The 17,249-nt window shown below is 44.7% G+C and overlaps 1 protein-coding gene and 1 pseudogene across 1 annotated transcript; both read left to right on the top strand.

The window, feature by feature from the left end:
* The first annotated feature begins 1,532 nt into the window (after positions 1 to 1,532).
* On the top strand, positions 1,533 to 6,234 carry LOC129830739 (suppressor of SWI4 1 homolog; annotated as a pseudogene).
* Positions 6,235 to 6,333: 99 nt separating this feature from the next.
* p2ry11 (purinergic receptor P2Y11) lies at positions 6,334 to 9,879 on the top strand. The gene is made up of 2 exons (XM_055893435.1): positions 6,334 to 6,936; positions 7,551 to 9,879. The coding sequence occupies exon 2, from the start codon at positions 7,639 to 7,641 to the stop codon at positions 8,581 to 8,583; it is 945 nt and encodes a 314-aa protein (XP_055749410.1). The 5' UTR covers positions 6,334 to 6,936; positions 7,551 to 7,638; the 3' UTR covers positions 8,584 to 9,879.
* Positions 9,880 to 17,249: the final 7,370 nt, after the last annotated feature.

Below are 17,249 nucleotides of genomic sequence, written 5' to 3' on the forward strand. Positions count from 1 at the left end.
GCGAGCAGGCCAGAGGTGGATGAACGCAGTGCCCTTGTTTGGGTGTAGGGCCTGATCAGAGCCTGAAGGTACGGAGGTGCCGTTCCCCTCACAGCTCCGTAGGCAAGCACCATGGTCTTGTAGCAGATGCGAGCTTCAACTGGAAGCCAGTGGAGAGAGCGGAGGAGCGGGGTGACGTGAGAGAACTTGGGAAAGTTGAACACCAGACGGGCTGCGGCGTTCTGGATGAGTTGTAGGGGTTTAATGGCACAGGCAGGGAGCCCAGCCAACAGCGAGTTGCAGTAATCCAGACGGGAGATGACAAGTGCCTGGATTAGGACCTGCGCCGCTTCCTGCGTGAGGCAGGGTCGTACTCTGCGAATGTTGTAGAGCATGAACCTACAGGAACGGGTCACCGCCTTGATGTTAGTTGAGAACGACAGGGTGTTGTCCAAGATCACGCCAAGGTTCTTAGCACTCTGGGAGGAGGACACAATGGAGTTGTCAACCGTGATGGCGAGATCATGGAACGGGCAGTCCTTCCCCGGGAGGAAGAGCAGCTCCGTCTTGCCGAGGTTCAGCTTGAGGTGGTGATCCGTCATCCACACTGATATGTCTGCCAGACATGCAGAGATGCGATTCACCACCTGGTTATCAGAGGGGGGAAAGGAGAAGATTAATTGTGTGTCGTCTGCATAGCAATGATAGGAGAGACCATGTGAGGATATGACAGAGCCAAGTGACTTGGTGTATAGCGAGAATAGGAGAGGGCCTAGAACAGAGCCCTGGGGGACACCAGTGGTGAGAGCACGTGGTGCGGAGACAGATTCTCGCCACGCCACCTGGTAGGAGCGACCTGTCAGGTAGGACACAATCCAAGCGTGGGCCGCGCCGGAGATGCCCAGCTCGGAGAGGGTGGAGAGGAGGATCTGATGGTTCACAGTATCAAAGGCAGCCGATAGGTCTAGAAGGATGAGAGCAGAGATACAACCTTGTGACAGTTATTACTAAATCGGATGCAGCTGATAAGAAACTAAATACTAAATTGGTGAATTGAAACACTAAATTGTTGAATTTAGTGGAAACTTGCCCTTTGTAACAAACATGGTAACAATTGTTGTTACACCTCTGTAATTACAGAATGCAATTACCACCAGTTACATGTTATTACAGTATAACTATGAGTTATTACAATTAACTACACTACCTGTTACATGTAATTACACTGTAATAATGAAGTTTTACCCTTTGGACTTCATATTGCAAATGTTCTTTAAATACCCCAAGCAACACCAGGTCGGTAGCCAAATACACATGCTGGAAGCTGAGAACAAAAGTTTGGTTAGGCATTTGAATAAGACGAACGTTTTTCAATGTGACACACAACGCGCCGGCGCAGTCAGATCCACGTGGTTGAAGAGCAGTATCTGATTGAAATGAAGGACACGGAGAGGCATAACGGAGCTTGCTCGCTTTTTACATTTAGATAGTTAGGTTCATTAGCGACGTGTTATATTATTGACTCTATTATATTGTTTTGTTAAACTGCCATTATGTGAAAGTCAAAGGTAAGCGGTTAAGTAGTTGTTGGCTAACGTTAGCTATCTAGTTATTGACACGATTCTGTGGATGAAAAGGATGTTTTTATGAGAATATCTGAACAATGATTAAAATATTTGTAACTGATTACATCCACAACTGCGTTAGCTCGTAACATAGCGAAGTATCCTGGCCATATAAACGAAGGTGTTAATTCAATTTCAGACCAAAAACCAGAAGAAGTCACGTGTGAGTGCGAACCATTTGGCGGAAGAGGTGTTCGGTGCGGTCCCTCACTCCTTCGTGTTTCACCGTGGCCAAGTCGGCAAGAATGTCGGTCAGCTAGTGGAGGACATGCGGCGCGTCATGGAGCCCTTCACTGCAGAATCTCTTAAGGTCCGTTTGTTCATGTCATGAAACTCAAAACTGGTATTTATAACTGACTTGAATCAAATTGACGTTACTGCATGCCACATTTGTTACTTAATATATTTGTTAATGTTTATAAAACGTATCATAATACTTATGTGATCTTGCACTTTCAACCACTGCTCTGAGTTTATACATAGAAGTGTGTCTTGGCTCATAATGGATTGCATTTGATTGACAGGTCTTGCCTGCTTGTGATTGACAGGTGAGAAAGAAGAATGTGCTGAAGGACTTTGTGGCTGTAGCAGGGCCACTGGGAGTAACACACTGCATGATCTTCACCAAGACCCTCAGCAGTGTCAACATGGTAAATAAGTCTGCAAACACCAGGGGTGTATTCATTACTGAAACCGTTTTACTGTTTAAGAACCATTCACTGTTTAAGAACCAAACTGAAGCAAATTAAACAGGGAGTGACATACTTGATTTTGTAAAGTAGAAACTCGTATTTTTCTTGTTAAAAAAGTATGTTTTGTTATATATATTTTTACCCTTAACAGGTTTTGTTTGGCATAAATGGTTTATTTTGCAACAGACAACGTTTTGCAACAGAATCGGCGTAATGAATACACCCCTGTTGCGTTACTGTACCACAAGGGGCTTTAACAGTAGACACTGCAGCTGCTCTAAACCCATGGCCTTATCAAAGGCAGGCATAGGGAATAGCTTTAGGATATATCGCTATTGATCAATGAAGTATATGCTGTGTCAGCCACCTCCTTAGTTATTCCAATTGCTGATGCAGATGATGAGTTATGAGAATATCTGAATTCATGATTAAGATGTTTTATCACTGATGCATCAATATCTACAGTTGGGCTGTTTACTAGATCCTAATGGCAAATTAGAAAGTGTATGAGTAATTTTTTTCTCTTTCCAGAGGCTTGCTCGGCTGCCGAAAGGCCCTATGCTCCATTTCCGGGTGACCAAAGTGAGTACACAAACCCATATGACTTACTGGAAGAAATGGGCTCAATGGATGACAGATTTTGACGTGACTGTTCGGTGATATATGTTCAAAGTAAACGCACTGATGAGCCCCAATACTAGAAACAAGCAAATATAGGGTTGTGTGCTTCAATTGCTTTTCCTGAATATGTTCTTAATCGTTTTCAGTACTCCCTTATTAAAGATGTGGTCTCGTCACTGAAGAGGCACAGAATGCATGAACAGCAGTTCACACATCATGCACTGCTGGTCCTCAATAACTTTGGCTCGGAGGGCATGCATGTCAAACTTATGTCCACCATGTTCCAAAACATGTTCCCTTCCATCAATGTGCACAAGGTATGTCAAAGGCACCAGTACCTGGATTTTTGCTGGATTGGTGATTTGTGAAATATGATGATAGTATAGTCTTCTGATTATCTGTGACGATCACTCAAAAGTAAACGCTTTCTGACATCCCAAAATCCTTTTATCCTCTTATTATATTGATGAGAATCGGATTAGTATGCATTTTAACAGGTTTGCTTCTTGTAGGTAGCCCTCAACGCCATAAAGAGATGTACTTAGCTGAACTACGATCCAGTGTCTCAAGAAATTGAATCTCGCCATTAGTACGTATGCAAGATGTTTTGTGCACTCATTTTAATTCAAGGTGGCTTGGTTACTCTATAGGAAGACTGCTTGGGCTCAGAGGATGACAGATTGTGATTTGATTGTTTAGTGATGTATATTCAAAGTAAACGCACTGATGCGCTCATCATGCAGAATCCCCCCCGTAGCTGACTAAATGGATCAGTCCACGCTCATCCTTGTCCTTCTCCCTATCCCCCTCTGCAGCAGCCTGAAAGTAGTCCCTGTGGGCATGAGTAGAGGCGTGAAGAAGCTGATGCAGGAAAAGTTCCCCAACGTGAGCAAGTTTGAGGACATCAGTGAGCTGCTGATGAAGTAAGAGCCCTGTCTGTTATAGTCCTAGCAAACTGCAGAGTGTCTCCTGCTCTACTTGATCTATCTGGTCTATCTGCATGTGTTTGGGTTCTCAATATTGCTTTGATAAATTTGCGCTGTTTCATAATGTTATTTGGGTGATACTACCTTGTCTATGTTGGCTGTGAAGTGATCTACCTACAAAGTAATTCTGATTTGGCCAGTTGTTATGTGTTTTCTTACCCTGCTAACTTTCTTTCAGAGGGGCTAATCTTTCAGAAAGTGAAGCAGAGCAAGATGGAGATCACAACATAACGGAACTGCCACAGATCTACTCCGGGCGTGGTAACATGGCGTCTCAACAGAGCGCTGTGAGACTGACTGAGGTGATTACCATGGTGACTTAGTGGCTGATCTTAATGGTATTACATTGTTACCAGTGTTTCAATAGAATTGTCTACTCCTGTGTTGGCAGTGACTATAAATGCTAGGTTTATAGCATCAGTTTGTCTTGTCATTTTCTGTCCATGGGATGTACATGATGAAAAGATATCTATGATTACCTGTGATATTTCACAAAAGTAAACGCTTACTGACACATCCTGACATTTATCACCATGGTGCCTTCAGCAGTTGATCCTACTGATGTGACATTGTTAGCAGTTTCTGGTAGGGTTTTACAGCATCAGTCTCTTCAGATTGGCCCACGCATCACCATGCAGCTGGTGAAGATCGAGGAGGGAATGGGAGAGGGGAACATTCTCTACCATGCAGTCAGTAAGTACACCTGTCAGCTTCCTGTTGATTTAGATGTCTGGGATGTACATGATGAAATGATAACAATGATTACCTGTGATATTTCAACAACAAAAAAGTAAACGCTTACTGACACATCCACTGAGAATGGGTGTTTCTGTTAATTGGTCATGGTGAAATGCTGATACAGGCACTCTGAATGTCTTTTCTGAAGTCGCCAAGACTGAGGAAGAGCTTCAGGAGATCCTGATCCGAAAAGAGGCGCAGATGAAAGAAAAGCAGGAACGGAAGAAAAAACAAGAGCAGGATGTTGCCCAAAAGAAAGCGCTACGAGAGGAGAACAAGTGAGTGTTCTAGCACATTGTAATGGCTAGTCATTCCACCTGAGTTGGAGTGGAACCGTGATGTTTGTTTCTGTAACGTCAGAAAAAGAAGCATGGCAGGCATCAAGAGGAGGCGCCAGGAGGAAGAAGAGCATGACCCTGAAGTGGAGGATCCTGGGAACCAGGATAACAGGCCTCCGGTTGTTGAATCTGACGACGAGGCAGAGTACTACAGACAGGCTGTAGGGGAGGAGCCAGATGAAGGTATGTACTCTTTCAGTACTGAACCAAGTCTCTGTAGTTTGTGTTTTGTTGTACTATATGTTTGTGCTACTTTGGCAGACAAAATCACCTATATTTATTTTTCTCCCTCCCCGATCTAGATATGTTCCCTGCAGCCAAGAGGAGGCAAAGACCTGAAAGGCCCTCAGGAGGACCCTTCAAGAAGAGGAAACCATTCTCTGGCGACGACAGGAAAAACAAATATGGTTCCAAGTCACCTCATAGGTCTGGTCCAGGAGGGAAACCCAGAGACCGAATGGGGGGTGACGTGGACAGGAAAGAGGGAAAGAAATTTGGGGCAAATATTTTGGGAAAATGTCACCAGGGGGCAAGAGGTTTGGAGGAAAGACATTTGGGGATAGGGGCAAACAGTTGGGAGGGAAGAAATTTGGTGACAGGGATAAAAGATTTGGAGGGAAGTTTGAGGGGGGCAGTAAATTTGGGGGTGATGGGGGTTCTAAGTTTAAGGGCAAACCTCGTCCTGGTGGTTTCAAGAAGGGTCCTGGAGGGGCGAAGGGGGGCTTCAAACAGAGGAAGGGGAAGAGCTGAGCTTTGAAAGCCTGGACTGATGCACGCTTAGCGCTCTACCCTGGTAAAACACCAGGTGGCAGTATGGACTCACTCTTGTGGTCACTGCAGTTTCTGATCAACATGAACAGAGGAGCGTATTCCTTCATGAAAGGACATTGGTATTTCTACAAGTCAGCTGGAGGAATGGATGAAAATGTAATTTTGTACCTTGTGAACATGTTTATACATTTTTTTATAAGCATTGGCAAATTGCTGAATACAGGGAAAGAAATTTGGGGATGGGCAAATCTTTTGGAAAGATGTCACTGGGGGGGCAAGAGGTTGGAGGAAAGAAATCTGGGGATGGGGCAAACGTTTGGAGGACAGAGGAATGTATTCTTTCATGAAAGGACATTGGTATCGCCACAAGTCAGCTGGAGGACTGGAGGAAAATGCAATGATGTAATTTTGTACCTTGTGAACATGTTTATAAAAATGTTATAAGCATTGGCAAATACATTTTTGAATACCAAGTTCAGCTCAATTGTGCGTAGCGTTTTTTTCTTGTGTCTGACTCATGTAGCCTCTGCCACAAGCTTTCACTTCAAAGCGTGGCCGTAAACTGGAGCCGAGGCTGATGCGCATGAGACTTGAGTATGGAACGCCGTTTGGGTTTTTGCATGTCAAAAAGATACACATAAAATAACACTATTTGACTTGTGTCAAATAAGCTTCTTGACCAATCAGGGCCTGAATATGACTCCAGGTCACATAATTTAACACGTTCATACATTTTTTACGTAGTTATTACACATTGATTACACTCACTCGTAATTCATATGTCACAAAGATTCACCTATACGTATGCTATGAGTCATAGATTTTTGTCACTGATGATCCACATTTGCATAAAGGTCGTTTGGACTCCGCCCAATTCTCGGGTACTGATAACAGACGTTCACTCAGCTTCTGTTCTTCCGAGGTAAAATAAGCTGTCCAAACGGTGTCCCATAGAGTTGTCACATTTTCATTTGGTACTGTGCTACAAATAGAACAGGGGGCAGGCAGTGTTGGTCACACTTCTTGAAAATGCCTACAAATGGGTTGATTTGGTTGGATGGAAGGTCAGAAAGGGAAGTGACTGCTTTAAATCTTTGTACATGTAACTCACCTATCATGGGAAGTTCTACTGGTCTCTGTGTGAACGTCTACCCCAGGAAATGTAGCCTTATCTGTCTGTCAATGAGTAAGTACTAATCTGGCTTTATTCTGAGGTCATTGCCATTATACATTTAAATATCTGTAAAGTGTAAGGACAAAAATTGAGTAAATGTGGACCGTTTATAGTTGACCACCTGTTTTTTAATGCTGGTGCATGCTTCAGGTTTTTGTGTCTGTTGAATAGACTGGAGAAGTAACATTAGAAACGGTCTTGTGGCTTTTCTTAGAGAGAAATTCTATTTAACTTGTTTTAGGCTCCATGGGGTGTTTTGGACAGACATTCTGTTGGTTTAAGATTTACACAACCTTGGTCCATGGTATTTTAGATTATTATTTGCTATCCATTGCACAACATTAGTATGGAGAACTGCAGTGTGTTTTTATTTATTTTTGACCACAGGTGTATATTTCTGATAAGACAACAGCTCTGAAGGTATCTTAAAACACTACTAATACTAGCAATTTATTACATGTATTGCGACAGAATGATACTGATTGATGTTATGAACAATTGTGACTGATGTATTGGCTGGCACAGTGCAAAGTTCCCCTAAGGGGATCAGTATGACCTGCATAAAAGAATGGTTCTCCACTTCAGCACAGAATATAATGAATATCTTTATCCTTTTTCTTCCACAGAGATGAACAAATACCACTTTTGGGAGCCAGTTTGCACAGCCTTTTCCCCTCCTATTTTCTAATCTCCCACGGAAATCAATACACAAACATGATGGATTACAACTCTTCTTGTCATGGTGACAAGTTCCAAGTGCAGTTATTGCCTTCAATGTACGGTGTTGAGTTCTGTGTGGCGTTGGTTGGTAACCTGTTTGCCCTGAGACTCTTGGCGACTAGGGAGAGGAACAACTGGCACACTGGTGTGGTGCTGTCCTGTAACCTGGCCATCAGTGACCTGCTCTATGTCCTCACCCTGCCCCTGCTCATAGTCTACTACATGCGGGAGAACTGGCTGTTTGGGATGGCGGTCTGTAAGATCGAACGCTTCCTCTTCACCTGCAACTTGTATGTCAGCATCTACTTCATCATGTGTATCAGTGTGAACCGCTATGTGGCCATTGTGTACCCCTTCTCCAGCTGGAACCATGTGAACCCCGCCAAAGCCAAGGCTGCCAGTGTCGTCATCTGGATCTTTGTGACAGCCATCTCCTCTCCTGTGCTGAAGTTTGCCTCCACATGTCCAGAGGGAAGCAAACAAACCAATTGTGTATCCTATTCCTATTGTACCAACAGTGATGCAGTTGAAGTTGCATACACTCACTTGTATTACAAAGTCTTTCTGTCTGTGGCTGGGTGTTTTATTCCCTTCGTGGTCACATTTGCATCATACTGCGCAGTGTTGAGGGCGGTGTGGAGGAATGTGAATATAACCTCCCTGGAGAAACGGAAGGTGGCCCTGATGGTGTTTGCGGTGGTTGTGCTATACGCCATTTCCTTTGGGCCTTATCATCTCCTCCAGAGCTACTATTTCTTCCGCAAGGTTGATGAACTTGGCTCTGTCTGCGACTGGGTGTACAAGGCCTACCAGGTGTCCAAGGGACTGGCTACATTGAACATGTGCATCCATCCACTGCTCTACATGGCTGTGTTTGATAACATCCGAGTGGCCTGCTGTGGAAGGAGCTCAGCAGATATGGAAATGAATAATACATGAACAAAATGATGCTCTCTCTGCACCTTGGATGCTTGCACTTATGGTGTTTCTGATAAGCAAGTGTTACACACAGTTGATGACTTATCTGTGAATAACTGCAGCTCTATGCACTTCCTTCCAATGTTCTGATGTAAGATGTTTTTGATGGTCATGTTTCTTTTCATGAAGTCTAAACTATGCCCTCTTCTATATTCATTATTACAGTATCAGATAATAGAAATTGAACATGTTCAAAATAACTATTTGAAATGTAGCTACATTACAACATAAAAACTTAGTTTTCACACGATGAGAAATATATTAACACCAAAAGCACTGGATAAAAAGTTATAACAACCATGTTGTGCCCTAGGAGACGGTGGATGGAAAAGCGTGCTAGTTTGAAATTGAAAATAGGCGCTGTAGCTATTGATAAAGAAGAACATCAAGACGATGCAGCTGCTTTAGAAGTGAGATCGGTTAAATGACGTCCCTTGAGAGGGCAAGAACAAGATGTATGTGAGGAGAAGTGCCGTATTATCATAAGGACATGTATACTTGGAATACGGAGGAGCAATGGAGGGAAAACGTGAGACAGATGAGGTCTAAGAGAGAGGGAGAAATAGGGTGAGCTTAAGTCAGTTAAAAGTGGCGGGGAAAGGGGAGATGGTTTGTTAAAGAGGAATGGTAGAAAGTGTAAGCAGAGTGAGTTGTACGCAGGATCGAAGACAGGAGGGGAAATAGAAGTTAAACAGGGCGAAGTATCGGAGGCGCAATGGCGACCTGTCATTCAGGCAGGTAGCCCCACCTGTTTAGTAAAATACATTTAAAAAATATATATATATACATACACACACGTTTTGCATGTTATTTTGGCATTTATGTGTCACATAAATGTTTACAACTCAAACAAAGCATTTGTTAGTAAAATGTAGAATTGTAAACTGGGTGGTTCGAGCCCTGAATGCTGATTGGCTCCCGAGTGGCGCAGCGGTCGAAGGCACTGCATCTTATTAGTGCGAGAGGCGTCAATACAGACACCCTGGTTCAAATCAGGTTGTATGTCACGATCGTCTTGAGGATAATGAGTGGACCAAGGCGCAGCGTGTGAAAAATACATCTCTTTTATTAGAGACGAGTGAAACACGAAACGAACACTTATAACCAAACTAAACGACCGTGAAGCTACAAACGTAAGTGCAAATACAAACGCTACAAACGTTCTACATAGACAATTACCCACAAAACCCAATGCCTATGGCTGCCTTAAATATGGCTCTCAATCAGAGACAATGAACCACAGCTGCCTCTAATTGAGAACCAATCTAGGCAAGACACTGACCCATTTAACATACAAACCCCTAGACCAGGGGTGTCAAACTCATTCCACGGAGGGCCTAGTGTCTGCAGGTTTTTGGTTTTTCCTTTCAATAAAGCCCTAGACAACCAGGTGTGGGGAGTTCCTAACTAATTAGTGATGTTAATTCATCAATCAAGTACAAGGGAGGAGCGAAAACCCGCAGACACTCGGCCCTCCGTGGAATGAGTTTGACACCTGTGCCCTAGACAATCCAAAAACACATACATTCCCCATGTCACACCCTGACCTAACTAAAATAACAAAGAATACTAAGGCCAGGGCGTGACATTGTATCACAACCGGCCATGATTGGGTGTCCCATAGGGCTGCGCACAAATGGCCCAGCGTCGTCAGTCATTGTAAATAAAAATTTATTCTTAACTGACTTGCCTAGTTAAATTTAAAAATATACAGTTGAAGTTTACATACACCTTAGCCAAATATATTTAAACTCAGTTTTTCAGAATTCCTGACATTTAATCATAGTAAAAATTCCCTTTCTTAGGTCAGTTAGGTTCACCACTTTATTTTAAGAATGTGAAATGTCAGAATAATAGTAGAGAGGATGATTTATTTCAGCTTTTATTTATTTAATCACATTCCCAGTGGGTCAGAAGTTTAGATACCCTCAATTAGTATTCAGTAGCAGTGCCTTTAAATTGTTTAACTTTGGTCAAACGTTTCAGGTAGCCTTCCACAAGCTTCCCACAATAAGTTGTGTGAATTTTGGCCCATTCCTCCTAACAGAGCTGGTGTAACTGAGTCAGGTTTGTAGGCCTCCTTGCTCGCTTTTTCAGTTCTGCCCACAAATTTTCAATAGGATTGAGGTCAGGGCTTTGTGATGGCCACTCCAATACCTTGACTTTGTTGTCCTTAAGCCATTGTGCCACAACTTTGGAAGTATGCTTGGGGGTCATTGTCCATTTGGAAGACCCATTTGTGAGCAAGCTTTAACTTCCTGACTCATGTCTTGAGATATTGCTTCACTATATCCACATAATGTTCCTCCCTCATGATGCCATCTATTTTGTGAAGTGCATAATCTGGTGCGTATTCGGGAGGGTGATGAGTGGAAAAACGTGTTTAGTACCACATCTGGCCATTATGAGTACCTCGTCATGCCGTATGGGTTAAAGAATGCTCCAGCCGTCTTTCAATCATTTGTAGACGAGATTCGTTTGAAGGCGCTGTTTACCGACGCTCCCGTGTTGGCACATCCGGACCCCTCTTTGGCGTTCATAGTGGAGGTGGACGCGTCCGAGGCTGGGGTTGGAGCCGTGCTATCACAGCGCTCGGGCATGCCACCGAAGCTCCTCCCCTGCGCTTTTTTTTCGAAGAAGCTCAGTCCGGCGGAGCGAAACAATGATGTGGGGGACCGGGAGTTGTTAGCTGTGGTAAAGGCCTTGAAGGTGTGGAGACATTGGCTTGAGGGGGCCAAGCACCCTTTCCTTATTTGGACTGACCACCGTAATCTGGAGTATATCCGGGCAGCAAGGAGACTGAATCCTCGTCAGTAAAGGTTGGCCATGTTTTTCACCAGATTTAGGTTCACTATCTCTTATAGACCGGGTTCCCTCAACACGAAGGCCGACGCGCTGTCCCGTCTCTATGACACCGAGGATCGGCCCATCGATCCTACTCCCATACTTCCAGCTTCAAGGCTGGTGGCACCGGTGGTATGGGAGGTGGACGCGGACATCGAGCGGCGTTACGGTTGGAACCTGCGACTTCACAGTATCCTACAGGTCTTAAGTACGTGCCGCTTGGTGTCCGTGATCAATTGATTCGGTGGACTCATACGCTACCCTCTTCGGGTCATCCTGGTATTGCGAGGACAGTGCATGGTCTTAGGGGGAAGTACTGGTGGCCCACCTTAGCTAAGGACGTGAGGTTCTATGTCTCCTCCTGTTCGGTGTGCGCTCAGAGTAAGGCTCTTAGGCACCTGCCTAGAGGGAAGTTACAGCCCCTCTCCGTTCCACAACGGCCGTGGTCTCATCTGTCGGTGGACTTTCTTACCGATCTTCCCCCGTCTCAGGGGAACACTACGATCCAGGTCGTTGTGGATCGGTTTTCTAAGTCCTGCCGTCTCCTCCCGTTGCCCGGGCTCCCTACGGCCCTACAGACTGCGGAGGCCCTGTTTACCCATGTCTTCCGGCACAACGGGGTGCCTGAGGACATCGTTTCTGATCGGGGTCCCCAGTTCACGTCCCGAGTTTGGAGGGCGTTTATGGAGCGTCTGGGGGTCTCGGTCAACCTGACCTCGGGTTATCACCCCGAGAGTAATGGGCAGGTGGAGAGAGTGAACCAGGAGGTGGGTAGGTTTCTGCGGTCGTATTGCAAGGACCGGCCAGGAGAATAGGTGAGGTACGTCCCATGGGCGGAGGTGGCTCAGAAGTCACCCCGCCACTCCTCCACGAACATGTCCCCGTTTCAATGCGTGTTGTGCTACCAGCCGGTCCTGGCACCGTGGCATCAGAGTCAGACCGAGGCTCCTGCGGTGGAGGAGTGGGTGCAGCGCTCTAAGGAGACCTGGAGGGCCGTCCAGGAATCACTTAAGCAAGCTGATGGATGGCAGAAGAGGAGCCCTGACCGCTACCGCAGTGAGTCCCCCGTGTTTGCACCGGGGGACAGGGTCTGGCTCTCGACCCGAAACCTGCCCCTCCGCCTGCCATGCCGGAAGCTGGGGCCGCAGTGTGTGGGGCCATTTAAAGTCCTGAGGAGGATAAACGAGGTGTGTTATAGATTACAACTCCCTTCTTACTATCGTATTAACCCCTCGTTTCATGTGTGTCTCTTCAGGCCGATGGTAGCTGGTCCCCTTCAGGAAGGTGAGGTGCCGGAGGTCCCTCCGCCCCCTCTGGACATGGAGGTGTCCCCGGCGTACACAGTACGTGCTGTTCTGGACTCTAGACGCCGGGTGAGGGGCCTGCAGTACCTCATGGACTGGGAGGGGTACGGTCCGGAGGAGAGGTGCTGGGTACAGGTGGGGACATCTTGGATCCGTCACTGCTGAGGGATTTCCATCGCCTCCATCCGGATCGCCCTGCGCCTCGCCCTCCGGGTCGCCCTCGAGGCCGGTGTCGGTGCGCTGCGGGAGCCGCGCGTCAGGGGGGGGGAGGGGTACTGTTACGACTCCCACCGAAGGTGGCTCCTCTTCCTGTTCGGGCGGCGCTCGGCGCTCGTCGTCACCGGTCTACTAGCTGCCACCGATCCCCTTTTCCTTTTCTGTTAGTTTTGTCTTATTGTTTACACCTGTTTCTTGTTTGGGTTTTGGTTAGGGCTATTTAAGCCGGTTATGCCCGCCTGCTTTTGTGCGGGCTTGTTCCTCTGTTAGTTTATTGATGTGCATTTGTATCTTATTTTCTTCGGACTGTTTGGGTCCTGTTTTTCCCCGGTCAGTTTGTATGCGCCTGGTGTTTTTGGCGTGACCGTTTCTGTACCGGAATAAATACGATTGTCCTAAACCTCTGCTCTCTGCGCCTGACTCCAAACCCACTACTGCTAGAAGTCCTGACAATATCAAGCAAAGAGGCACTGAGTTTGAAGGTAGGCCTTGAAATACATCCACAGGTACACCTCCAATTGACTCAAATTATGTCAATTAGCCTATCAGAAGCTTCTAAAGCCATGACATAATTTTCTGGAATTTTCCAAGCTGTTTAAAGGCACAGTTAACTTAATGTATGTCAACTTCTGACCCAGGAAATTTGTGGAGTGGTTGAAAAAGAGTTTTAATGACTCCAACCTAAGTGTATGTAAACTTGCGACTTCCACTGTACAGTCGTGGCCAAAAGTTTTGAGAATGACACAAATATTAATTTCCACAACGTTTGCTGCTTCAGTGTCTTTAGATATTTTTGTCAGATGTTACTATGGAATACTGAAGTATAATTACAAGCATTTCATAAGTGTCAAAGGCTTTTATTTACAATTACATGAAGTTGATGCAAAGAGTCAATATTTGCATTGTTGACCCTTCTTTTTCAAGACCTCTGCAATCCGCCCTGGCATGCTGTCAATTAACTTCTGGTTCTCATCCTGACTGATGGCAGCCCATTCTTTCATAATCAATGCTTGGAGTTTGTCAGAATTTGTCGGTTTTTGTTTGTCCACCCGCCTCTTGAGGATTGACCACAAGTTCTCAATGGGATTAAGGTCTGAGGAGTTACCTGGCCATGGACCCAAAATATCGATGTTTTGTTCCCTGAGCCACTTAGTTATCACTTTTGCTTTTGTGCAAGGTGCTCCATCATGCTGGAAAAGGCATTGTTCGTCACCAAACCGTTCCTGGATGGTTGGGAGAGGTTGCTCTCAGAGAATGTGTTGGTGCCATTCTTTATTCATGGCTGTGTTCTTAGGCAAAATTGTGAGTGAGCCCACTCCCTTGGCTGAGAAGCAACCCCACACATGAATGGTCTCAGGATGCTTTACTGTTGGCATGACACAGGACTGATGGTAGCGCTCACCTTGTCTTCTGCGGACAAGCTTTTTTCCGGATGCCCCAAACAATCGGAAAGAGGATTCATCAGAGAAAATGACTTTACCCCAGTCCTCAGCAGTCCAATCCCTGTACCTTTTGCAGAATATCAGTCTGTCGCTCATGTTTTTCCTGAAGAGAAGTGGCTTCTTTGCTGCCCTTCTTGACACCAGGCCATCCTCCAAAAGTCTTTGCCTCACTGTGCGTGCAGATGCACTCACACCTGCCTGCTGCCATTCCTGAGCAAGCTCTGTACTGGTGGTGCCCCGATCCCGCAGCTGAATCAACTTTAGGAGACGGTCCTGGCGCTTGCTGGACTTTCTTGGGCGCCCTGAAGCGTTCTTCACAACAGTTGAAAAGCTCTCCTTGAAGTTCTTGATGATCCGATAAATGGTTGATTTAGGTGCAATCTTACTGGCAGCAATATCCTTGCCTGTGAAGCCCTTTTTGTGCAAAGCAATGATGACAGCACGTGTTTCCTTGCAGGTTATTCGAACTCAATCAGCATGACAGAGTGATTTTCAGCCTTGTCCTCGTCAACACTCACACCTGGGTTAACAAAAGAATCACTAACAAGATGTCAGCTGGTCCTTTTGTGGCAGGGCTGAAATGCAGTGGGAATGTTTGTTGGGGATTCAGTTCATTTGCATGGCAAATAGGGACTTTGCAATTCATCTGATCACTCTTCATAACATTCTGGAGTATATGCAAATTGCCATCATACAAACTGAGGCAGCAGACTTTGTGAAAATTAATATTTGTGTCATTCTCAAAACTTTTGGCCACGACTGTATATATATATCAGACCGTATACCATGGGTATGACAAAACATTTATTTTTGCTGCTCTAATTACCACGGCTAAGGGCTGTGTCCTAGCACTCTGCGTTGCATGGTGCAATAGAACAGCCCTTAGCCGTGGTATATTGGCCGTATACCACATATACCACACCACCCTCTTGCCTTATTTTCTTAAGTAAATTCCATTTGTGCATGTGCATAACTATAGATAAATTCTGACAGGAGAGTTTGAGTGATGAAAGTTGGACAGATGATCTCAATATGTTCAAGAAACACTTGGACGAACTTAAAAAATATATAATGTTAGGCTATTTTCTGGCAATTGTGCCTTCTTTATGTGCCAGATGTTAAGACTACAAACAATTATAAATGGCCTATTTGCAAGATTGAATTGTCACTTCAATAGGCATAGGCAATTGACTAAAATCTGGGTTTATAATTGCAATTCAACGTTGCCATGGTTTGCTGAGCTAGATGGTTTGCTGAGCTAGATGCAGGTAACGTTAGCCTTTAGCCTCTGATAACTTCCAATTTAGTTAACTAAACATGGTCATTAAGAATTGCATAATAACAAAAGGCCACAACAAAAAACGGAGTTATATTTATTAAATCCGTTTGCCAGCTCCAGGTAGGCTTCACAAGTGACACAAATTGATTTGCAATGACTCCAGTGATATCGTAAATTCAACATATTTATGGTACTGTGTCAAATGGTAGGTTACAGTAGCCTAGAATGGCATAAAAGTTAATAGCCTACTTGATGTCCAACATATGCTAATGTGGCCTATCATTCTCCACATTTAATGTCAGTTTCATAGTGGACTTTTTCTCCATAAATTCCATTTTAAATGTCCACTCTAGAGCGCTCTAGAGCGCTGCGCGAGTGGACATTTGAAACGGAATTTATGAGTAAAACATTTCGCTTGATACGGTTATCCATAAGAAAAGTCTACATTTGAATGCAGTTTACTTTATTCCACCTCTGGGCGAATTTATCTAAAGAGCTCTAGAGCACATAAAGTCCTTTCCGATGCTTTGTCGCCATTATATCAGTTCTAGTGCGTCAATATGTTTTATGGAAAACATATTAAATAGCCTACCTACAACTGGTAAAAAGTTGTCACGATGCTGCACTGTCTCCTTGACTCAGCAGTATGGGATCAATATCATGCCAAATATATTGTGAACATACAGCATGCATTTTGTATTCGTGTATCATGATCTGTACAAATAAGTACTAATCCACAATTGTAAATCGCCAATCCACAAATGTAAATCACTATCCACAAATGCAATTCATTATCCACAAACAAACACCTTTTGATTTGTATTTGTAAATCAATATATTGCATTAGAATTTTGACAGATATGGCAAACCTGCAACGCCATATTTGGAAGCGCTAAGGTCACCTGACTTTTGGCAGGGATTTGACAACAAGAAAAAGACCAAAAGTTCTCACATGTAGAAAGAGATTTGTAGTACCCCTAGAAAGCATGTAGTAACCCTAGAAAGCACGACTACAAATCGCTTTTTTGGGGGTCATTGTCCTGTTGAAAAACAAATGATAGTCCCACTAAACGCAAACCAGATGGGATGGAGTATCGCTGCAGAATGCTGTTGTAGCCATGCTGGTTAAGTGCGTCTTGAATTCTAAATAAATCACTGACAGTGTCACCAGCAAAGCACCCCACACCATCACATCACCTCCTCCATGCTTCACAGCGGGAACCACACATGCAGAGATCATCTGTTCATCTACTCTGCATCTCACAAAGACACGGCGGTTGGAACCAAAAATCTCCAATTTGGACTCATCAGACCAAAGGACAGATTTCCACCTGTCTTGTTCATTGCTTGTGTTTCTTGACCCAAGCAAGTCTCTTCTTATTATTGGTGTCCTTTAGTAGTGCTTTCTTGGCAGTAATTCGACCATGAAGACTTGATTCAGACTGTCTCCTCTGAACAGTTGATGTTGAGATGTGTCTGTTACTTGAACTCTGTGAAGCATTTATTTGGGCTGCAATTTCTGAGGGTGGTAACTCAAATGAA

The sequence above is a fragment of the Salvelinus fontinalis genome, chromosome 2 (genome assembly GCF_029448725.1).
Source record: "Salvelinus fontinalis isolate EN_2023a chromosome 2, ASM2944872v1, whole genome shotgun sequence".
Taxonomy (NCBI): domain Eukaryota; kingdom Metazoa; phylum Chordata; class Actinopteri; order Salmoniformes; family Salmonidae; genus Salvelinus; species Salvelinus fontinalis.